Genomic DNA, 24,968 nt, shown 5'->3' with positions numbered 1-24,968 from the left:
AGTATATCGACAAATTAATATCTCTATAAATTAATAAAAAATTATAGTTTTGGTGTAATCCCAACATTATTAATTTATAGAGGTTTCACTGTATAAGCGATTTGTGAATCTAAAATTAATATACTTTTTTGCATTCATTTTGTTAACTCATATTCACATGATTCTTGAACTAATTTTTTAATGTTGTATCGGCTGATCTGGTCGATTTCGAAAATTCAATCTCGCAAGAAACATATTTAACACTACAGAATGGGATGACTACCGTATTGTCTGACATGAATTTAAAATGTCTTTTGACTAATATCGGAGATAGCCAAAACGACATGTTAATTGTTTGAAAAATCCAAGCTAGATTGGCAAAATAATTTAAACTTTATTCTTAATAGAAATTGGATATAGGATAGAGGGTTTACGACAGCGTTTTTAAACCGGACCGATCCGATGGTTGGACCGGGTTCGACCGTGAACCGGTTATATAGCCGGGTTGGTCTAGTAATTGGTTCGACCATGAACCGACTACATAGCCGGATTATATTTCAAAATTATTAAACCAATAAAAACCACTAAAACTATCGAAAATCTATAAATCATCCATATAAACAAGAAACTAATTTATATTTATAATATTCTATGTTCAAAATTGATTTATATTTTAACTATGCATCATGTTTACTAATATTACTTTTATATTTACATACTAAAAAAATATTAAAACATATTATTAAACCAGGTTTGACCCGGTCGAACCATATTGAACCGTGACCCAAAATATTTCCGGTTCAGTTCCCGGTCCGGTTTTAAAAACACTGGTTTACGATGTACTCCAAATTAGCCCTTACCACTAAGATACGGTTAAACTAAATTTTTAAGATAACTCCACACTTATTATCATGATGACTTTTTATTTTATTTTTTTCGTACATAACATACACTATGTATTGGGTTATATAAATATATTTGTGATTTTAATGTCCAATTTGAGATTCTTTTATCACCCTTCTTTGACTCAAGAACTAAAGTTTAAGAGTTGTACTTTTTGTGTAAGTGTTTGTTGAAAATTTGTAAAACTTGAGCCTGGTATTATCTTTTAATAATATTATGGTTGACAAAAAAAATTGTTGAAATTTTGAACCGAAGTTTCATAATAAATTTTGAAACATTTTACTAGTAGATTCTATTTAAAAAACATTTACTCGTAAAACCAAGCTATGAGATATAACGTTAAATGTGCGCTTCTAAGTAAAAGAAAAAAATGATTTTTAACGTTAAAACCCCTGAACTAAGTTTGTTTTGGGTAAAAATCCTCAAACTAAGTATTTAGCGAAAACAACTTCAAACTAACTTTATTTAATGAATTAAACCCTAACATGTCATAATTACCATTTTTACTCTTTAGTTTAGGGGTTTTCATATTAAGTAAACATAGTTGAGAGGTTTTACCATTAAAAATAAAAAAAATCAAAAAAATTCAAAATTTATAATATTATCTAAAAATTAGTAACTTAAAATTTTTTATAATTAGCATTTTAATGTTTTTTGCAAATATATGAGTTTGATGTGTTTTTAACATCAACATTATATATGTATAAACGTAAAAATTCAGAAAATATAATAAAATTTATCTAAAGATTTACCTGTGATAAAATTACTAAAAAATTTAAAATGTAAAAAACAAGAAAATATAATAAAAATGATATCTTATCTAATAAAAATGTAATAATAAATCCTTAGATAATTTTTATTATATTTTATGGGGTTTTACGTTTTGAATTTATACATATACAATGTTGATGTTAAAAACACATCAAACTCATATATTTACAAAAAAAATTAAAATGCTAATTTTGGAAATTTAAGTTACTAATTTTTAGATAATGTTACAAAATTTTGAATTTTTTTTATTTTTAATGGTAAAACTCTTCAACTATGTTTACTTAACGTAGAAACTCATAAACTAAAAATTTACAAGTAGTAATAGTAATTATGACCTGTTAGAGATTATTTCATTAAATAAAATTAGTTTGGAGGTTTTTCCGTTAAATACTTAGTTTGTAGGTTTTTACCCAAAATAAACTTAGTTGATAGGTTTTAATGTTAAAAATCCAAAAAAAAAATTTTCTCTGTATTTTTTTCAAAATAACTTAGTACTATTAGATTTGAATTGAATATAGGTACATAACTATCAGCAGTACAATAATAAATATTAGAAAGGACATTTAGTTGGTTGACAATTAGAAAAGGACATCAAGTTGGTATGGCACGACTTTGACTGTAATCGAAAACCACATACTTCTAATCTTCCTCAACAACATTAACATTCTCTTTACCTTTTTTAAAAATTAATTTACAAACATTCGTCCACGTCGACAAGTATAATACCGAAGTGAATAGTGAACGCGTCACCTTTCCATTACAGTTAGCAATTATATATTTTTTTTAAATGCAGAACATAACATTTTCTTAATCGCAAATTTAAATGTTTAATATATATGTATCATACGGCTCTTACCCATCTAAGAATATAGATATATCGATCACTAAAATGATTTCAAACTTAATTAATCTCAGAACTGGTCCAGCTTAAATGGTAAATATATTTCGACCATCTATAGATTCAATTTCCGTTATAAAACTTTCCGATTATGAAAAACATCCACCTGTGACACATGTTTTGTCGAGACACGACACATATGCAGATATGCTAAACATGACCATAGTGTTTGAAGAAAATTTGTATATTATATAACAAAGTGATTAGTGTACGCGTCACCTTTTTAAGCATTAGTATGCAGTATTTTAGTAAAAGACATTATTTCGTTTATATTAGCAGAGGTACGTCTAGGCTTAGTAGTTAAATCTGCTTAATGATTTTTTTTATCAGGTAAAATATAATCACTAGGAAGATGAACAAAACAACCAACTGGTGGATAATTAAATCTATAAATAGCTATCAGTGTTACCAAGAACAATCAGAGTAGTCTTGACTAAACCCTAAATGGTACAACCGCACAAGAACGAAGCTCTAGATAGCTAGTAGTAACATCTACTCAGTCAATACTACCTATGGCCTATCAACTTACATCACATATAAAATTTTAAATAATTAAATCATATATCATAATATCCACATCACATGTATACTTTCTTTTTAAATATACTAAATATGTGATCATTTGTGAAGAAATATTAATGCTCAGACTGTATTGAACATCTAAATATAAGAGGTTGTTTTCGGCGTTGGTGGTTAGAGGAGTTTTGGTATTGCACGGAATCATTCTAATTACACCAAATGCGGACAGTTAAGGTATAATATGACAGTGCAAGAAGATTTTCATATATTCAATAAGAGCAGTTTGTGAGATATTACCTACAATATACAAACAATATTGAATATAATTGACCATTTAATTGGTAATCCTTGAATGTATGTTGATGAAAAAAAATCAACTGATCAATGTGCAAATATTAGATTGAGCAATATCATCCAAGTAACTGAACGAAAAATCAAAGGGATATATATATGATTAGATACACAAAGTACATTATACACATAATTCAAATACGTCAACGATTATATTACAAAAAAAAAAACAAAGACCCAAGACAAACATAATATCACATATGACATGCATAACACAAAAGACCCGTAATAGATATTGCATTAACAACAGATTAGGGTTTTAAATTTTGAGGTAATTATTGTCAATGGGTTTAAGCACTTGAGAAGCCTCTTCCTCAATAAACTTCAACTGTCCTTTCGTGAGGTGCAAGTAAACCATCCAGTCTCCATCCTCCACCGAGCTCGGCATAGGCATCACATATCCTGCATTACCTCCCCATGGGAAATGATAAGATCCAAACACCGGCGAGCCCCACCCGAAATCCACTTGGGACACCGGAAAACTCCTCCCTGAAGAAACCACAAAGGCGGGTCCGTCCTCTGACCCGGTGCTGTAGATTCTTGAAACCGTAGGTGTTGGGCGTCGTGTCTCAACCCAATCAATCAAGTTCAAGAAATGTTCTTTGGTGACAGCAGTCTCCAAGAACTTGTGAACCTCTTCGGTCACCCAAGACAATGGCTTGTTGATCAAGTCATCAATCTGTTGCCCACCAAATGGAATTGATAGAACGTTTCCGAAGTAAGTATTGTTTTCTTGCTCCATAAGTCTCCTCCTTCCGTCCACAACGATCCCTAGTTTCGAGTTCTTGCTCGGGACTGGATCTCTTGCTGCATGTTTGGCCACGAGTTTCCATAGAAACGCGCTGAAAGATTCGAGTTTTGTCCTTTTAACTTCCATCTTTGAGCCTCTAGCTAGGGTTTGAAGCTTTCCGAGGGCATCCGCTTTGATGTAATAGAGACGGCTCGCAAGGATACTGTCTGGATTGGTGATTTCTTGCGGAGGGGGCAAGGAAGTGACAGGTATGTACATCTGGTCTATAGCTGAATCCATGACCAATGGTCTTCTAGGGTTTAATAGAGATCTTCTAAACGATGGTACACAAGAGATTGGCACATCAGATCGAGAGATCTCGGCCCACGATACAAGGAACATGTTCATGGAGTATGCATCCGCTACACGATGATCAAATGTGCATCCCACAACTATGCTCCCACATTTCAGTTGAGTCACCTGTTCAGACAACGAAACAAAAGTAGAGTTATGTTTTTTTTGTAGCTAGTGAACTATTACTGCCTTAAAATAGAAAATTAATAAACTAATATATAAAGGATTATGATAAATCTATTATCTTCGGTTGGTTTTAATCTAGAAACACATGATAAACCTGAATTTTACAAAAAATGTTACCTGAATCGCTATGACTCCGTGTTTCTTGATGGGAACAAGCTTGGCAATACTTTCATCAGGATCATAGAGGTTAAGCTCTCGGAGGTCCACGTCAGCACTGGCCTCCATGAAATCTACACCGCGGTTGTTGCAGAGAATCTCAGGTTCTCCGGTGGGATTAGTGACAATCTCGCCGGCAAAAGCGTAATAGGAGACGAGAGTCTCCGCCAAAGCCGTCTTGAGGGTTTCATGAGCCATTGAATTAGTCATGCTACGTGGTTTCTTGTAGCAGAAACAAACACTGACGTGGACAGGAGGAAGAATGAGGTCGAGGTTTGAGAGAGGGAGCCAGTGGTCCTGGAGTGGAAGAGCCGCCGTGATGAGCTGCTTCCTAGTGGTGGTCACGTGGAAGTCATATTCACGTGCTTGCTCCGCCGCTTCTCCCATTGGTTGCTGTTTTTAGAGAGGGAATGAAGAATGTCGTGTGGTTTGGGTTGTTGGAAGATGCTGTGAAGAAGAGAATTTATAACCACAGTTTAGGAGAGTATTGGGTGAAACTTTCAAACATTTCGGTTGATTTCTGAATTTTTTTTTTACAACTGCTGAAATCTTATTTTATTTTTAGCACTTCGATTTAAATTTTTATAGTGTTATAACTCTTTTAGATAAAATCAAGTGTGAATTATTTTTAGAATTCACATCATAACTAATGTGTTAACGATCTATTATTTGCGTTGATTGGCATCGTCTTATTATCTCGGCTCATTTATAATTGTAATATTTATATATGATATAAGAAATAATGATATATTATGCAGACCTATGGATATTATTTGGTTCGAAGTTTTTCTTTTTCTTTTTCTTTTGGAAACTACTTTTTGGTTCGAAGTTTCAAATATTCATTAGTTCTGACTTTTGAGTGCCTTCATTTTTCAACCAATCAATAGTTTTTTTGCGAGTAACTTCAATCAATAGTTTCTCTTTTCATAATATTGTCAACTGTTATCTGAGTGAGTATTCACCACAACAATCAAAATTATACATAGACTATCGAATGTTTAACATGAATTATGATATGACTACAGTTCAAGAAAAAAAATTATATGACTGAAGATGGAAGTAATACATACTAATATGTTAAAAACCTCAACTCTAAATAAATAAATAAATATCTGCAGTTATCAATATTTTCTAGACTTTTTTGTCAAAATCATTTTTTTGTTCAAGTATTTGCTCTATATATCTAATTTTTATGACTTTAAATTTAAATTGAATTAAAATTATCATGTTCAAACAATTGATATCTGTTTATAATTCAAGATCCTATATATATATATATATATATATAAAGTACCGGAAATATAGATTTATATACATATATATTCAAATTTGTTCATTTTTTAATTTATAATTACACTAATCAATTAAGTCCCAATGGTATAATTATTAATGTGAATGCTCAACAGATTCCCAAATATATAAGAATTAAGGTTTGACATTTGTCTTTATATCGTATGGGTGATACTTATATGTCCATCTTAAAGTTTGTTGGCTTATATACATTATATATAACACTATTTAACGAATTTTGAGATTAAATATTTTGATCCTAAGTTTAAATTTACATCCGTTATTTATTTAGATTTGTCATACTTCAGTTGTAATAGAAATTGAAATTTTCTTCATGAAAGCTGAATATTTTTTTTTAGGAAAACGAACTAATATGTGATGTGGGAGGACTTTTGTTGTTTAATTTTTTCTTATCAATACTAGGAGTCGTAAAAAATCTACCTATGAAAATTGTTTGGACCCTTTCATTCTTTAGTCCAATCTATAATATAAAACCAAATATCATAACATACCTTTATTATAGCAACAACTTAAAACTTATTACACTTTAATAAATAACCCACGATTTCCAACAATTATTATAACTACAATTGTTATCCTTTTACGTTTTAGCAAACCACATTATTTCAATCACATAAATATACAAGATATCTTGACTTTTAAAACATTTAATTTAAACTCTTGACTTTTGAAAATTTGATTTAAAATATATCAGATGTGTCATATGTTAGTTTAGTTATGCCAACATCCTTTAATATTTCTACATTATATCAAAGGAGATAAAATGTTTCGAAACATAGGGTTCATGTTTGGATCTGTGGATCTGGGTTCTTCGGATCCTAACCGTTTGACATAACTAAATATTTTAAAATCTATAGTTTAAGTTAGGGCCGGTTATTTTTGGTTTCGTATTGGTTTGGACTCATAATTCAAATATCTGTAAAATAAATTTAATTTTTGAATACATAACAGGTTCGGATTGGTTTGGGTATTAGAAACAAAAAAACACACGAAGTACCCAAAACACAAAAAAGACTTAAAACACAAAAATACCCGAAATTTAAACAAATACCTGAAAAATATTCATATACTCAAAAGATCCAAAATTTTACCCGTAAACCTAATCCGGAGAACCGAAAACCCCCAAAAATTTACCAACCCAAAATATATTTTTCTAAAATTGAAATTTTACCCATAACCCCAAAACTATAACCTAAAACCCGAACAAGAAACTTAAAATATCTGTAATGCCAAAAACATATATGAAATAACCAAACATACCTAGTACACACAAATCATTCCAGGTACTTTGGGTACCCGATCGAGTCTCAGATAGGACCCAAACTGGAACAAAGATTCGCGGTCCAAAAAGATATTGAATAGGTACTTTGCCCATGACTCAAACCTGAACTGCACCTATATTTTCGGGTTGGTTTCAGATTTAGTTTTTCAGGTCTGGCAAACTGTTGAATCGTATGAAAAATTTAGATAAAATGTACATATAAAATCTGAAGTAATAATGTATAACAATCTCAAAACATTAATTCATATAAAACTTTTTTATAATAAAAAAAAACCAGCGCTAGATAAAATCTGAAATAATAATGTATAACAATCTCAAAACATTAATTTTTATAAAACTTTTTTATAATCCAAAAAAAACCCGCGTTTTTAAGCGCGGATCAAAATCTAGTATCTCATTATAGTAGTACTAAAAAACCATGTCTACGTTTTTCTGGTTAAGGGCGGATGTATGTTGTGAGACGGTGGGCATGTGCCCCATGCTAAATTTATAATTTTATGTATGTATTAAGGATTTCGTAGGGGCTGTATTCAAGTATTAAAGATTTTTTAGGGAGTGTATTCAACTAATAGTTTCAGATGATTTATATTAAAATAGCAATTCTACTGTTATTCAAACGAGGATTTTTAAAAATATTTTAAAATTTAGTGTTATTGAACTTGTCATTTTAACAAACACTATCAAATCCACTATTATTGAACAAAATTTAAATTGAAGATTTTACAGTGCTTTAAATGTTTTTAGGGTGTTTGAGAGGGGTTTCTTAGTTATAAAAAAAAAAAAAATCAAATCTCATGGTTTTAGATGAGATTCTAGAATTTTTTTAACAAAAATCATACCAAGTTCTAATATTCACCTAAAATCGTTTAAAAATTCACTAAAATCAAATCATTTCAAATTTCAGATTCAACACCCCCCCCCCCTTTAAAGTTGTTTAGCATCTTAAATGGTTGAATCATGCCAATATTAACATCTATACTAAAATTTCATGTATTTTTTAAAAAAGAATTTCATGATTTTTATAAATCAGAATTTCATGCATATACTATTCATTTCGTGTTATTTTTCCTTTCTTTTCTGTTATCTATATAGTTTAGTAAAAAAATTTATTGGCCCTCTTTAATTAATTAACCAAATATGATACTTAACTAATAATATAAATATTAAGTTTTTCAAATAATATTCTGTATAAAATAGTGTACCTAGTACAAAATATTTTTTTTATCCACCACTGGTGAGTACATCGTAAGTTTTACATATTGGAATTTGAATTTTGCATTCGGTCGTCTACAAATCAAGTAGTGTATCTTAACCCATGTTCTAAAAATCGGCCGTCTAGGCGCTACGCGTCACTTTTCCGCCCCGATTTATGCCAAATCGGTTTAATCCGATTTTTTCCGCCTAGACCGCCTAAATGACCGCCTAGCCGCCTAGGTGGCGGCCTAATCTATTTTTTTATTTATTTATTTTTTTTTATTTTTTTTTATTTTTAATTATATTTTTATTTGTTTATTTGATCTAAAATTTTATAAATATCATTTATATTCATAATTTTGATGAAAACTACACTATATTAAGTTTATATATTCTATTTGTGTGTTTTATACAATCTTAAACATGAAAATGTATTAATATTATACACAATTAAAGATTAACATGTCTTATAACATAGTAAACTATCTAAAAATTCCGCCCCGCATAATTTCCGATTAATCTCCGATTTTTTCTTTAGGCGCTAGGCCCAACCCGACCGCCCGATTAGCGCCTAGTGCGTTCCCGAACAGGGATCTTAACTAATGTAAGATGGGGGGTAAGGTTAAAAAAAAACTAATGTAAGATGGGTGATCATGAATAATTAAAAATAACAACCAACTATTTGTTTAATGGTAAAAAAGTGTCTAGTAGGTTTTTTTGTCATCGTAATATTAACTTGAACAAAGTTTTACACCAAACCAGCAAAAATATATAATCTTTCTGGAGCCATAAACCGGACTGGTGATATGCACCTTCCGAAGACAGATTAGTACAGCCAGTAAAACATAAACTAGACACAAGGAAAAAGACAAAGTTGATTAGGAACATAAGGAGATAGACAATACACTTCAAGAGAGGAAAATATGGACGAACCGGAAGCAGAGAGGAGTGTGAAAGCGATGCAAGCCTAGCAGGTTGACCTCAATTTTTGTTGGGAAAAATTATTTACATTGTTCGGATTCGATAAAGAAATGAAACAAAAAATGAATAATTAAATTGGTTTATCGCCGACGACGACCGTTTCTGCAAATAAATTTACGAATTCAGGGAATAGTGAGACTACAGTAGGAGACAAAATAATTATACATATATTCACAGGAACATGCATGTAAAATTTTTAAAATGTTAACAACTAATTAAAAAAAACAACTGATTAAAATAAGAAGAACAAAAACATCCACGTTAGCTCGGACGTGATCTCATTGTACAACACGTTAGTTAACTGTTTGATGGTATGAATAGTTAAACAGACAATACACTGAGTTTAGATCGCCAAGTCACCACCAGAAGATCACTGTATTGGTCTGATAAGGTCAACAACTATATATATGAATACATTAGTTATCTAACACGTCATTTAGAATCTGTAGTTTGAGATTTAAGACTAAGCATTATCTCATTAGTTATTGTTTCCTTTCTATTTTCAAAAATAATACGATTGGTAATGATGGTATACATTTATTTTTCGAATGCAGTTTACTTTAGTAAATTATCGACTCCTCCAGTTAGATTACATATACGTGTTCCTAAGCCAATAACGTTCAAGATTCAGCAGTCAAGGGAGAAAGCAATTCCACAGTCAATTAATAGAAAAAATATAATAATAATAATAATAATAATAATAATAATAATAATAATAATAGATAGATAGAAATGTGTTATTAAAGTTATTAACGTTGACAAAAAAAAGCTATTAACACAATTGTTATTAGTGATTGTCGCTGACATGTTAAATAGTATCATTCTACGAATTTATGCACTTATTTACACTGCAATAATATCAAAGAGAGTCCAAAATATCAAACTAAATCATTATTAACGGAGTGAAAAAATATATATATTTACGGGTTAGTATAGATTTTAAACATAAGTCCTATCTTCTTATTTGATTCATAATAATGCTTTTGAAACGAACCGATAAAAGTAATATATTTCAAATCATTCATGGATCATTTGGTCAAATTGGTTGAACCATATGGATCATTAAAAAAATAATTTTATAAAATAACTATCTCAAACCTCATTCTGCAAACTAACATTTTTACTGGTATGTAAGAAATTAACATGTTTATAGCGCAAGAAAGTATAAAAACAAGAGAAATTACTTAAAATACCATAAATTGAGTACTATTTTTCAAAAATGCACTCAATAAAAATACACTAACATTTGGGTTATGGTTAGTGATTATTTTTTACGGTTTATTATTTAGAGGATGAGGTTGGATTTATAAAATTTTATAAATATTTTTAAATTATTCTTAAACATTTAAAAATGATTTAAGAAAGTTAATTTAATCTTTTTATTAAAAATTCAGGGTATTTATCAAAATTATTATCATTTAAAAGTAAATTTGAAAATGGTTTCAAACTTGTGATAAAATTTGATTAATAAAAAAATACTCGAATATTTACGGTTTATGGCTATTGTTTATGGTTTAGTAAATAGGGTAAAATGGTATCAAACTTGTGGTAAAATTGAGATTTTGCTAAAAAAATAATAATATGTATTTACGGGTGAATATGTTCACGTTCATGATACATTAATATGTAATTTCGAGAATTACATATGTATGCAAGTGGAAAAGATAAAATTATCATGTATAATATTTTATTATTGTTATAAGGTCGTAAACTAAAGTCTATAATATCTTACATATCTAAAATTAATATAAATAATATTAATTTTCCCTAATATTTATTAAATCTATAAATAGCTATCAGTGTTACCAAGAACAATCAGAGTAGGCTTGAGTAACCCCTAAATCGTACAACCGCACAAGAACGAAGCTCGAGTTTGCTAGAAACATCTATTCAGTCAATACTACATACTCCCCAACTTTTATATTTTAGTTGTTGTTTTAGGTTTATTCACACAGATTAAAAATACATTTAATTTTGCATATTTTCAAAATAAAAACATCATTACCTATACATTTAACTATATTTCAACCAATAAAAAAATAAACTGGAGAATATTATTAATAAATTTTTCATTAAACTCTAAAACAATACTTATTTTGAAACAAAAATTTAATCTACAACGACAATTAAATTGAAACGGAGGGAGTATCAACTTACATAGTTCATATGGATACAGAGTTACCCAGATGATTCGCAGAGTCTTAGTTGAGTTTATATTTTGATGACAAAAAACATATCAACTTACATCATAAATGGATATCGCAGCATCGATTCTCTGGTCTCCTCTACTTCCTATCTCATCAAAACCTGTATTTCCTCCTTCAGGCACCCTTCCCTGCACTCTCTTCCTCAATGATGCAGATATGGCAGGACGATTGAATATCCATGATCATCGTCTCCCTTTCTGTCTTTCTATTTCTCCATGACGGCGCTAGTCTCTTTTCTCTGTGGTTTAACTAAAGTTCTTAAGTTATTGGGCTAGATCCATTTTGTACTCGGCTTAAAGGCTCGAAACAATTTGCCTTAGTAGGCTCTTGATTACCTATATATATATATATATATATATATATATATATATATATATATATAAGCCATTTGTCAAAAAAATGTCTTTTAAAGTATTTAACTGTTAATTCAAAAAAGTATGTAATTGTTTATTCACATATATAATATTTACCCAGGTTCGGAAACTCGGTAAACGATGTACGTGCGCTCGGGTTGGGTTAGCTCCTAACGTAAAAATCGGAGATTAAACGGGATTTATTTTCTTCTTGGGTTACGCAACTTTTCTTCTTAGCCGCCATTGATTTTCTTCTTCTAATCTTCATTATTGTTACGTTTAATCACGATTAAAACTTTAAAACTATAGATTAGCTATATATTAACCGATTTCATGTATCAGAATGACCAAAAACGAAGATCTTTTGTACCAGCCGCCTAGTTCGCCGAGTAGGAGTCAATCGCCAAGGCCAGGGACCGCCGAGCGTTTAACCGCCGTAAATCCGGTCATGGCGGTCGCGTTTTAGAACAGGGCCGAGCGGTAAGGCCATGATCTGCAGGATAACGGATCACTCATTTTTCCATTGGGGACATGCCAAACCAAGAGAGCTACTAGCTAGGCAACATGCGCTACCGGTGGTAGAAGCGCTTAATGGCAGTTCGACAGTATTGTTTACTAATTCTCATAACTATTGGATTCAACAGACTATATCCCAATTCCCAAGTCCCCATAACGATATTCAAGCAAAACATATGTTTATTTATAATAATTAAAACGTTTTCTGACACCAAACTTAAAACAATTATACAGTCGTGGAAACCCTTAGTCTAACAGTTTAACTAAAAATTCATTAATGTTGTCTATACATCAGGAGAATCTGAGTTTCGAGTTTTAGAAAATGAGAAATTATTGAGATTTATGAAAAAGAGTTCATACAAAATCTTCAGCTCGGTGTAAGAAATACCGTTAAACATGATTCTCGTATGACGGTTCTGGTGGCTTAGTCAAACGTGAATTTTCATAAAGTAGATAGAATTGTTGGGTGTAATTTTATAATATTTTTATATGTAATATTTCATAGTTTGTAATAATATAATTATCAAGTGTTTTAAAAAATAACACCAAATACATATAATTAAGGTATAATGACATGGTACAAGAAGGTGGTTTCATGTATTGAGTAAGAGCAATCGTAGTAATTACCTACAATATACAAACAAAAATATAATTGATTATTACATTTCTAATAATGTTGGTGCGTAAATTACCTACCCGGGCTCAAATTCTTGAATGTATTTTGTTGAAAAATCAAGTAGATTAACAGAAATAACCTCAAAACGTACTTTTGTTTCCAAACTAGATCACAAGGGTTAAAGTGACCGAAATAAGTTATACCAACTGTGTAAATGATAATTTTATCATTTCCTAAATAACTATTAAATTATAGAAAGGTCTTCATGAATGTGCATGCTATGTTTTTGAATTTGAGTTATATGCATATTTAGGAAATATTACTAAATAAGTATAATATCTTCTCAAAATTAAGAAGATATTGAAAAATGTGTATAAATATTTATTAAATTTAGGAAAATTTCATAAATATGTATTTAAAATATATTATTAATTTTATATTTAGGAAGACATTCATAAATATATATTTATAAATACCTTACTGAATCAGAAATATATGTATATTTAGTAAAATATTTTTAAATATGTATGACATCTTCCTAAATATCATGGTTCTAAAAATACTATAAATATTTCAATATTTATATAGGTTAAATTCAGGAAGAAAATATACACATCTATGAGATTTAAATTTGTTTAAACTATTCTGAATCGACTAAAATCGGTTTAAATCGATCTAAACTAATCTAAATCTGTTATATTAAGCAATAATGTTGGTACAATTCACAATTTTGTCTAATTTCTTTTGTTTCTATATCTTATTTTTATAACTCATTAAAATAATTTTATAATTTAACCGATAAACTAAAATATCTTATATAAATGTAATATATATTAAATCAATAATTCATTAACGACTATGCCTTGCCTAGGCTCTGAATAATCTTCATAGTCGCTAGTCCCTTACAAAGCGCCTAGTTACCGTCTAGCGATTTCTCGAACATTGCTAAATATATATACAAGTTATATTCAAAAAAATCTAATTACACTTTTAAAGCATTCTTGAATTCATAATTTTTTTTTTTTTTTGCAAATTTCAGGAAGATATCCTACATATTCACGAAGGTCTTCCTAAACTTCCTATTAAGAAAAAATGTTTCTAAAAAAAAAATTGAAAAGAAAATTCAAAAAAACTTTCAGAAAATATAATTTTGATTTTATTATTTTTATTATTTATTTATTTTCTATATTCTAAATGATTAATAAAATTATAAATTGGTGTATAATTATCATTTATCCTTTTAATGAAACAGAATTTGGTCACTTTGAATTTTTGAAGCTATTTTAGAGTTGACAAACTTTAAAAGGGTTATTTACAAGATTAGCCCGGTAGTTAATGTCCAGATATTAGATTGAGCAACATCATCAATAATTGAACGAAAAGTCAAAGGGCTGTGATTTGATACACAAAATACTTTTTTTTTTTGGAACGCATACAAAATATATTATACACATAATTCAAATACAACAAAGACGCAAGACAAACATAATATCACATGTGAATGGATAACACAAATCTTGAGGTAATTATTGTCAATAGGTTTATTCTCTTTTTTATAACACTAAAAATATATTTTTATTCAGAATACTTAAAATGTTCATGACACCAAACATTCAAAAATGTTTATGCGGTTGTACCATTTAGGTTTTAGTCAAAACTACTCTGTTTTGTTTCACTCTAATGACACCAAATGCGTATAACTAAGGTATCATGACATATATAGTGCAAGAAGGTGGTTTCAATTTATTGAATAAGAGCATTTGTAAATAATTAACTACCTACAGTAGACAAACAAAATTGAATATAATTGATCAATAATGTTAGTGTGTTACTAACTTGATAGAACCGTTTGGTGTGTTTACTACCCGGACTCAGCTTCTTGAATGTGTGCTATTAATAAACCAAAAAGAATCAAGTCATGACTGATTACTGTGGAAATATTAGATTGAGCAACATCATCAAAGTAATGGAACAAAACATACGGTTGGAAACATATCTTACAATAATTCAAATACAAGTATACGACAAGCACGCAACACAAAGATAATATCACATACTACAGCATAACACAAATGACCCGTAATTGACATTTCATTAACCAAAAGATTAGGGTTTTAAATCTTGAGGTAATTATTGTCAATAGGTTTAAGCACTTGAGAAGCCTCTTCCTCAATAAACTTCAACGGTCCTTTCGTGAGGTGCAAGTAAACCATCCAGTCTCCATCCTCCACCGAGCTCGGCATAGGCATCACATATCCTGCATTACCTCCCCATGGGAAATGATAAGACCCGAACACCGGCGAGCCCCACCCGAAATTCACTTGGGTCACCGGAAAACTCCTCCCTGAAGAAACGACAAAGGCGGGTCCGTCCTCCGACCCGGTGCTGTAGATTCTTGAAACCGTAGGTGTTGGGCGTCGTGTCTCAACCCAATCAATCAAGTTCAAGAAATGTTCTTTGGTGACAGCAGTCTCCAAGAACCTGTGAACCACTTCGGTTACCCAAGACAATGGCTTGTTGACCAAGTCATCGATCATTTGTCCACCAAATGGGATTGAGAGTACGTTTCCGAAGTAAGTATTGTTTTCTTGCTCCATAAGTCTCCTCCTTCCATCAACAACGATTCCTAGTTTCGAGTTCTTGCTCGGGACTGGATCTGTTGCCGCGTGTTTGGCCACGAGTTTCCATAGAAACGCGCTGAACGATTCAAGTTTCGTCCTACGTTTTGAGCCGCTAGCTAGGGCTTGAAGGTCGTCTAGGGCATCCGCTTTGATGTAATAGAGACGGCTCACGAGGATACTGTCTGGATTGGTGGTTTCTTGCGGAGGACGTGACAGGTATGTACATCTGGTCTATAGATGAATCCACGACTAATGGTCGTCTAGGGTTTAGTAGAGATCTTCGAAACGATGGTACACAAGAGATTGGTACACGGACCGAGAGATCTCGGCCCACGATACAAGGAGCATGTTCATGGAGTATGCATCCGCTATCAAATGTGCATCCCACAACTATGCTCCCACATTTCAGTTGAGTCACCTGTTCAGACAACGAAACAAAAGTAGAGTTATGTTTTTGTAGCTAGTGAACTATTACTGCCTTAAAATAGAAAATTAATAAACTAATATATAAAGGATTATGATAAATCTATTATCTTCGGTTGGTTTTAATCTAGAAACACATGATAAACCTGAATTTTACAAAAAATGTTACCTGAATCGCTATGACTCCGTGTTTCTTGATGGGAACAAGCTTGGCAATACTTTCATCAGGATCATAGAGGTTAAGCTCTCGGAGGTCCACGTCAGCACCGGCCTCCATGAAATCTACACCGCGGTTGTTGCAGAGAATCTCAGGTTCTCCGGTGGGATTAGTGACAATCTCGCCGGCAAAAGCATAATAGGAGACGAGAGTCTCCGCCAAAGCCGTCTTGAGGGTTTCATGAGCCATTGAATTAGTCATGTTACGTGGTTTCTTGTAGCAGAAACAAACACTGACGTGGACAGGAGGAAGGATGAGGTCGAGGTTATAAAGAAGATATTTCATATGATATGCTAGAGATTGTATATTCTCTGTAATTATAGCTTTCCTTATCAGTCTGCTTCCAATGTTGTATATTCTCTATGTTAATAAGATCACGCTTCACATTCTTTATGGTATCAGAGCCATCGATACCCTAATTTTTTTTTTTCAAAATCTAGCCGCCAAGCTTCTTCTTCTTCTCTGTTAAGCTAAAGCTTCAATGGCTACCAACAACTCCAACTTTCACGGTGAAACAATCCAAACACTAACTCAAACACTCTTTCACCTCAACACCTCTAATGTAACCAAGTTGACTTCCACAAACTACTTGATGTGGAGTCTCCAGATCCATGCCCTCCTAGATGGTTATGATCTTGCTGGATACTTAGATGGATCGACGATTGTCCCGACTGAAACTCTTACCGCTAATGAAGAGCTTATAGTCAACCCTGAGTTCGCCATTTGGAAGAGACAAGATAGACTTATCTTCAGCGCCCTCCTTGGTGCCATCTCCACTTCCATTCAGCCTGTGGTGTCGCGAGCCACTACCTCTGCGCAGATCTGGCAAACCCTTGCATCTACATATGCAAAACCTAGCCGAGCGCACATCAAGCAACTTCGGAATCAAATGAAGCTTTGGACTAAAGGTACACGTTCCATTGATGAGTACTTTCAGGGCTTCACTATGCGCATTGATAAACTGGCGATTCTTGGCAAGCCTCTTGAACTTGAAGATCAAATCGAGTTTATTCTTGAAGGGCTTCCAGATGAGTACAAACCGATAGTTGATCAGGTTGAGGGAAGAGACACGCCACCTTCTCTTACTGAGCTTCACGAGCGTCTCTTAAATCATGAGATCAAGCTCCTTACTGCTGCTCCTGCGCTGCACCTTCCGGTCACTGCTAACGTTGCTTACAACAACAATAGCAATTCCTCTCGTTTCAATAACAACAATCAACGTCAATCTCAACGTCCACAGAACAACTGGAGTGACAACAATCAGAAGCAGTACAACCGTTCTGGCCAACGGCAACCAAGGCCCTATCTTGGTAAATGTCAGTTCTGCAACGTGCAAGGTTACAGTGCGCGTCGGTGTCCTCAACTTCAGAGCCTGCAGCAGAGTTCTCCTCAGTCTTTTCAGAATGCTTCAACCATGCCTTGGCAACCAAGAGTTAACGCAGCAATGGTTTCACCCTACTCAGCCAACAATTGGCTCCTTGACAGTGGCGCTACCCATCACATGACCAATGATCTCAATAATCTCTCGCTGCATCAGCCTTATCAAGGTGGTGATGATGTTTTAATCGGTGATGGCTCTCCTCTTGCGATAACTCACACCGGTTCAACTCTTTTATCTTCTCCATCTTGTAATCTAGCTCTAGACAAGATACTATGTGTTCCTGGTATTCACAAGAACTTGATTTCAGTATATCACTTATGTAATACTAATCAAGTTTCTGTTGAATTCTTCCCGGCTCATTTTCAGGTGAAGGATCTCAGCACGGGGACGCCTCTTCTTCAAGGCAGAACCAAGAATGAACTTTATGAATAGCCTATGAGTGCAAGTCAAGCACATGCCTTCTCGTCCTCTTACCGAATCAAGACGTCAATGGCTTCCTGGCACTCAAGATTGGGACATCCTTCTCCTCCAGTTATGCAATCTATTATTTCTAAAAATTCTTTGCCTGTTGCTTCTTCTTCGATTATTCAAAAACCAGTTGTTTGTTCTGATTGCCACATCAATAAGAGTCATAAAATTCCTTTCCAAACAAGCAGTATCCGTTCAACGCTACCTCTGCAATATATCTTCTCTGACGTCTGGACATCACCAATAACTTCAGTTGATAACAACAAATATTATGTTCTCTTCGTCGATCATTACAGCCGATACACTTGGCTGTATTCCTTGCAGAAGAAGTCACAAGTCAAAGAGGTATTCATGGCGTTCAAACCGTTAGTTGAGAATCATTTTCAGCAAAAGATAGCGACTCTATATTCAGATAATGGTGGAGAATATATTGCTCTGCGCTCTTATCTACAAGAACATGGAATCTCTCATCTTACCTCTCCGTCTCACACCCCAGAACATAATGGTTTGTCATAACGAAAGCATCGTCATGTCGTTGAAACTGGATTGTCTCTGATGTCTGCGGCTTCTGTCCCAAAGAAGTATTGGTCCTATGCGTTTGCTGTTGCGGTCTACTTGATAAACCGTCTTCCTACTGCTGTGTTATCTGATCAGTCTCCATATCAAAAGCTTCATAATGTGCTTCCCAATTATGAGAAGTTGAGAATCTTTGGTTGTTGCTGTTATCCATGGTTGAGGCCATATACAGCACACAAGCTGCAGGACAGATCGAAAGCATGTGTGTTTATGGGATACTCTTTGACTCAGAGTGCGTATCTCTGTCTTGATGTCTCTGCTGGTCGCATGTATACTTCCCGTCATGTCCAATTTGATGAGGCTACATTCCCGTTCAAAACAGATTCTCTGCTTTCTGTACCACCAACACAACAACGTGGTGAAGAGAAGGCTTCTTCTACTCCTGTCATGGTCACAAAAGTTCATCTGGTTCCGTCTTCACAGCCCCCGAGCTCAGATCCTCACCCTACTGTCTCGTTCTCATCATCAGCGACTCCAACTCCAGCATCATCTTAATCACCAGTCGACTTTGCATCTCAGGTATTGCCTTCTATAAACTCTAACTCTACTACTCATGCTACTACGTCTTCTTCCCCTCTCTCAGACCCTACTGGTCAAACTAATATCCCAAATCACCCGAACAACCCTGACCAGCCTACCCTCACCACACAAAGGCCCACTGGCTCAACCATTCTCCCGAATCAACAAACCACTATAACAGAAACCACCTCCACCTCCCAAAGACCCACTGGTCCAACTACAGTCCCCACTGTCACTGCTACTACTTCAGTGCAACAATCACCGCAAAACACCCATCAAATGAGAACTAGAGCTAAAAATCAGATCTCAAAACCAACTAAAAAGTTCAGCCTCACTGCCGCTCTTGACCACATCATTGAACCAGAACCTGCAACTTTTCGACAAGCTATGAAAGATACACTATGGCGTGAATCAATGTCTGAGGAGATCACTGGTCAAATCGAAAAAGATACATGGGAGTTAGTACCGGCCTCACCTACACAGAAGGTGATTGGATGTCAGTGGATTTACAAGAACAAGTTACTACCTAATGGCAAGCTTGGTAAACGAAAGTCCCGTCTGGTTGCTAAAGGAAATCATCAACAGTATGGTCTAGACTACAAAGAAACATTCAGCCCTGTGGTCAAAGCTGTTACCATTCGCCTTGTACTTGGATATGCGGTCAGTAATTCTTGGCCTGTACGGCAACTTGATGTCAATCAAGCCTTCTTACAAGGAACTCTAAATGAAGAAGTGTTCATGGACCAGCTTCCTGGATTTATTGATGCAGATCGTCCGACTCATGTATGTAGACTCAAGAAAGTGATATATGGTTTAAAGCAAGCTCCCCGAGCTTGGTATTTGGAACTCAAGAACTTTCTCATCCTCTGTGGTTTCACCAACAGTTATGCTGATGCCTCGCTTTTTTTTCACAGTCGCAACAATCTTCTTGTCTATGTACTCGTCTATGTAGACGATATCTTGGTCACAGGTAACAACAATGATGCTGTTTCACGTGTGATTGCTGCCTTAGGTGAACGTTTTTCTCTCAAAGATCAAGGAGATGTCAATTACTTCCTTGGCATTGAAGTCACAAGAACAAGTCACGGCTTACACCTCATGCAGCGGAAGTACATTCTCGATCTTCTTGTCAAAACAAATATGTTCGAAGCCAAGCCAGTCGCCACTCCTATGCAAACGACTCCGAAGCTGTCGTTACAGTCAGGCAATCCAATTACGAACGTCACAGAATATAGAATGGTGGTCGGAAGCTTACAATACTTGGCTTTCACTCGTCCTGATATCTCCTTCGCAGTTAATAGGCTCTCTCAGTTCATGCATAAACCTACAGACGAGCATTGGCAAGCAGCCAAGAGAGTTCTACGATATTTAGCAGGCACTGCTACACATGGTGTTCTCCTTCGCTCCAGTAATACGTTGAACTTACATGCTTTCTCGGATGCAGATTGGCCCGGTGATGTTGATGACTATGTCTCAACTAATGCATACATCATCTACATGGGTCACCAGCCTATCTCCTGGTCTACAAAGAAGCAAACGGGTGTGGCTCGTTCTTCAACGGAGGCTGAATATAGAGCCATTGCGAATGCAGCTTCAGCGGTTAGGTGGATCTGTAATATCCTCACTGAACTTCATATCACCATACCTCGAGCTCCTGTGATCTATTGTGATAACATTGGGGCAACTTACTTGAGTGCAAATCCAGTATTTCACTCTCGTATGAAACATCTTGCGTTTGACTATCACTACATTCGTGGACAGGTGCAATCAGGTTCCTTGTGCGCCACTCATGTTTCCTCTAAAGATCAATTAGCTGACGCTTTAACAAAGCCTCTTCCTCGCCTCAGCTTCAACATGGCGTGTTCCAAGATTGGAGTTCGACCTCTCCCTCCATCTTGCGGGGGCGTATAAAGAAGATATTTCATATGATATGCTAGAGATTGTATATTCTCTATAATTATAGCTTTCCTTATCAGTCTGCTTCCAATGTTGTATATAAACCTATTCTCTATGTTAAGAAGATCATGCTTCACATTCTTTAGAGGTTTGAGAGAGGGAGCCAGTGGTCCTGGAGTGGAAGAGCCGCCATGATGAGCTGCTTCCTAGTGGTGGTCACGTGGAAGTCACAGTCACGTGCTTGCTCCGCCGCTTCTCCCATTGGTTGCTGATTTTAGAGAGGAAATGAAGAATGTTGTGTGGTTTGGGTTATTGGAAGATGCTGTGAAGAAGATAATTTATAACCAGCGTTTAGGAGATTTAGTTGAAATTTTCAAACATTTCGGGTGATTTCTTATTATAGTTTTTTACAACGGTTGATTTATTTATAAGTTAACACTTTTTTATTTAATTTTTACTGTGCTTACAAAAAGGCCAACTCTTTTAAATAAAATCGAGTCTGAATTAGTTTTAGAATATACATCATAATTAATGTTTTAAGATATCTATTATTTGCATTGATTGTCTTCGTTTTCTCATCTTGGGTTGTATATTTTATATAGGACTAGAAATTTTTCCGGGCTACGCCCGGGTTATTTTCCATATATTTTAATTAAATTTAAATTACTTTATAATTTGTATCTGAATATAAATATTTTTTTATACTTAGACTGATTACAATATATACTATAATAAGTCCACATTATTGATTGCTACATTTTTATTAATTTACTAATGTCCGAAACCTTTAACAACATGACATGGTGTTAGATTTATATGAGCTACCGAACTTCTAATGTCAAACCAAAATAATCTAATGGTAATGTTCTTTACATTGGAGTATATGGATGATAAAATGGGAAAACCCACCCCATTTAAGACACATCCCATGTTGTCAAAAAAAAAAAAATTAAGACTCACCCCATTCAAAAGCTATGCCGCATTCATTTTAATGTTTGTTTTAGTTTAATTAACTATATTAATAGTTAGAATTAGTTTTTAAAAATTGCTGATGAGTTTAATGAAGTTATAAGTAATAAGTTGTGAAGTTTAATCCATTTTAACTGGAAATATAATTAAATCAGATAAACTACATAAGAATTTAATAGTGGTCATTACTATTTAAAATTATACATATTTGTTTGAGTCTTAAATATATTTACTATTTAAATTTGTTCCAATTTTATTTTGTTTATTTAATAATTTACTATATATTTTTAAATGTATTTTCTCTATGGGGTCCCTTTTTAAGCTGACTTTATATGCTCACTGTTTTTCTTTAATTTTCTTTTGGTTGTAATTGTAATGCATATGTACTGTAAAATATTATTGCTTATTATGATTCCCAAAAAAAAAGATACATAATAAATATTAAAAAGCGGAAGGTGAATGTGAGCTCTTGATCACATTATTGCATGATTTGAATACATCAGATTGAAGTCATTCAATCTGTGCTAATAAATTATCTGCTGCAGAAGAAAAGGGAATGCTACCACAGGAAGAGCGTGAAAGACTTCACTTTCCCCTTGCTGATATGAGCCTCATTCTCAATTATCCAAGTTGTGAGATGTCACTTCACCAAGAATCATAATCCAAGTATTTCTTAGCCATCTACATGGATGTTTCATCATCAACATAGCTAGCAGTGATGAGTTGATTCTTCAGCTGAGTGAATAACAAAGTGGAGATACTTAGAATCAGAAAACTGCAGAAGAATTTGTTATGCAAAGGGAGTCAAAGTCTGGGGTTTTGAGAATATTACCGTACCTCAAAACATGTCTTTGCTACAGCAGCATGAAAACTTGCAGGATCACCCTGCATGCAAACACTGAGAGAATAAGTTTTGAGGAATGTGAATAGAAAAGTTTGAAGTTAGGGTGACATCAAATTTGATTACTCGAGACACTGATTCACAAAATTATGACATCAAATGTAAACTTCTAAAAAGAGCACATATTTTGAAATAAGAGTGATCCTGCTACTCTGCTTTCTTAATTAAGTATATGACTAAGATGTAAAGCATCATTTTGAAACACACAAAAATGTATTTTAAACACTTACCGAATGGTCCATATAAAGCAGTGTGCCCACCAGGTGCTTGACCTCCAGAGAGAACACGAAGCTGCCCATAGTAGCTCGTTCCAATACCCTGTTGAATTGTAGTCATGACCTTTATAAACCAAAAATACTAAACCAAGGCTATGCATAAATGATCATTTTAAACAGCACAATCATAGAGAAAGCTTTATCCCTTCATGGGAAGGAGAAGTATCTCTGTCTTTGTCATGTGTAGCCGCCTTGTTAGAGCCACCACTACCATTACCAAGCGACATATCTTCCTTCTCTTCTTCACCGACAATCTTACTATCTGAAGATTTCCTTTCAAATTTCTGGCCGCTAATCTCGTCCCTGCCTTGCCTCTCCACGGCTGCTTCTGTTAGTCCGCTGGAATCCCTGTTGCTGTTAGGTCCGTGTAGGCTGATTCAAATCTAAAACGTCAATAACACGGCCACAACGGACTCCACGGCAAAGCTCCAGTAAATACTATACTTGAAAGGGGATCATCCTCCCTTGATCTTGAGTTTCATTCAGGTGAAGATGAATAATACAGAGCAAATCGTTTATAACGTTGGAGAGAGAGAGAGAGGGGACGACTCTGCTTTCTTCCACATTTTCTCAAGAAAAACTTCTCTCTCTCTCATTTTCTCGCACTTTCTTTCCACTTGGTGATGGCGGCGCAGGTTGAGATCGAACTCGATAACGGCGAAATTCTCGATCCCCTCTCCGATGATGCCTCCTCCTCCTCGACCGACTCAACGTTTCTTCTCCGCGAAGGGAACTAAGAGCACGACGTCAGCACCACGTGTTTCCTCTCCGGCTTAAGCGCCACCACGATCGTAAGAAATCTCCGAACGCGATCACCACGAGAGCCAAGTCTCTAGCCTTTCGCATCTTCACGGAGGCCATGGCGAGTAAGAACGGCGGAGATCCGAACTTCAAATACGGTTGGTACGCTGGCTCCAGAGAACAGATCAAACGGATCGTCTCGTACGGATTCAGCAGCAGCGAGATGAGATCGATGATCGCTTCAGACAAAATTAGGGATTTATGACCTGGCGATTTAAAGCTTCGTAATTGGCTGATTTTATTAATGACGTGGACACTCTCCTTGTTGATTATATATCCTTTTAATATAGTATAGATAAGGAAAACAATGATATATTTTGGAGAGCTATGGAAAATTTGGTTCGAAGTTCCATAAGAGCTTTACCATCGGGGATTTGAAGACAATTTCTAATGATTTAATATAATGAAAACAAATTAAACAAGATGAGAGATAATGAAATTCGGTTTTCATTTGAAAGATTTTAAGAAACCTACCATATACTCTTTAGACATACGGCGTTTCATATTTGTAAAATATATCAGAATATAATATATTATTGTGTTGTTTTTGATACAAGACTATAGGTACATATATATAATGATTAGTTTTAACTTTTAACATATCGCTAACATCA

The 24,968-nt window shown here is 34.0% G+C and overlaps 1 protein-coding gene, 1 long non-coding RNA gene and 1 pseudogene across 2 annotated transcripts; all 3 read right to left on the bottom strand.

The window, feature by feature from the left end:
* Nucleotides 1-3,571: 3,571 nt before the first annotated feature.
* On the bottom strand, nt 3,572-5,264 carry LOC106299267 (shikimate O-hydroxycinnamoyltransferase-like). Its single transcript, XM_013735385.1, has 2 exons — nt 4,809-5,264; nt 3,572-4,631 (listed from the first exon to the last, which is right to left on the bottom strand). Exons 1-2 carry the CDS (start codon nt 5,232-5,234, stop codon nt 3,681-3,683), a joined length of 1,377 nt encoding a protein of 458 aa, XP_013590839.1. The 5' UTR covers nt 5,235-5,264; the 3' UTR covers nt 3,572-3,680.
* A 10,157-nt stretch (nt 5,265-15,421) lies between these two features.
* LOC106299530 lies at nt 15,422-21,670 on the bottom strand (annotated as a pseudogene).
* A 1,083-nt stretch (nt 21,671-22,753) lies between these two features.
* LOC106296313 lies at nt 22,754-24,669 on the bottom strand. Its single transcript, XR_001261181.1, has 3 exons — nt 23,509-24,669; nt 23,215-23,262; nt 22,754-23,112 (listed from the first exon to the last, which is right to left on the bottom strand). It is a non-coding gene; the product is annotated as an uncharacterized LOC106296313 (long non-coding RNA).
* Nucleotides 24,670-24,968: the final 299 nt, after the last annotated feature.

The sequence above is a fragment of the Brassica oleracea genome, chromosome C6, assembly GCF_000695525.1.
Source record: "Brassica oleracea var. oleracea cultivar TO1000 chromosome C6, BOL, whole genome shotgun sequence".
NCBI lineage: Eukaryota > Viridiplantae > Streptophyta > Magnoliopsida > Brassicales > Brassicaceae > Brassica > Brassica oleracea.
This window is presented reverse-complemented; position numbering and strand designations above follow the sequence as displayed.

Bases quoted from the DNA above. Each gene is read 5' to 3' on its own strand.
- LOC106299267 (XM_013735385.1), bottom strand. From the start codon at position 5,234: ATGGGAGAAGCGGCGGAGCAAGCACGTGAATATGACTTCCACGTGACC. The intron at 4,632-4,808 runs GTAACATTTTTT...TTGTCTGAACAG, and splicing joins ACGGAGTCATAGCGATTCAG to GTGACTCAACTGAAATGTGG.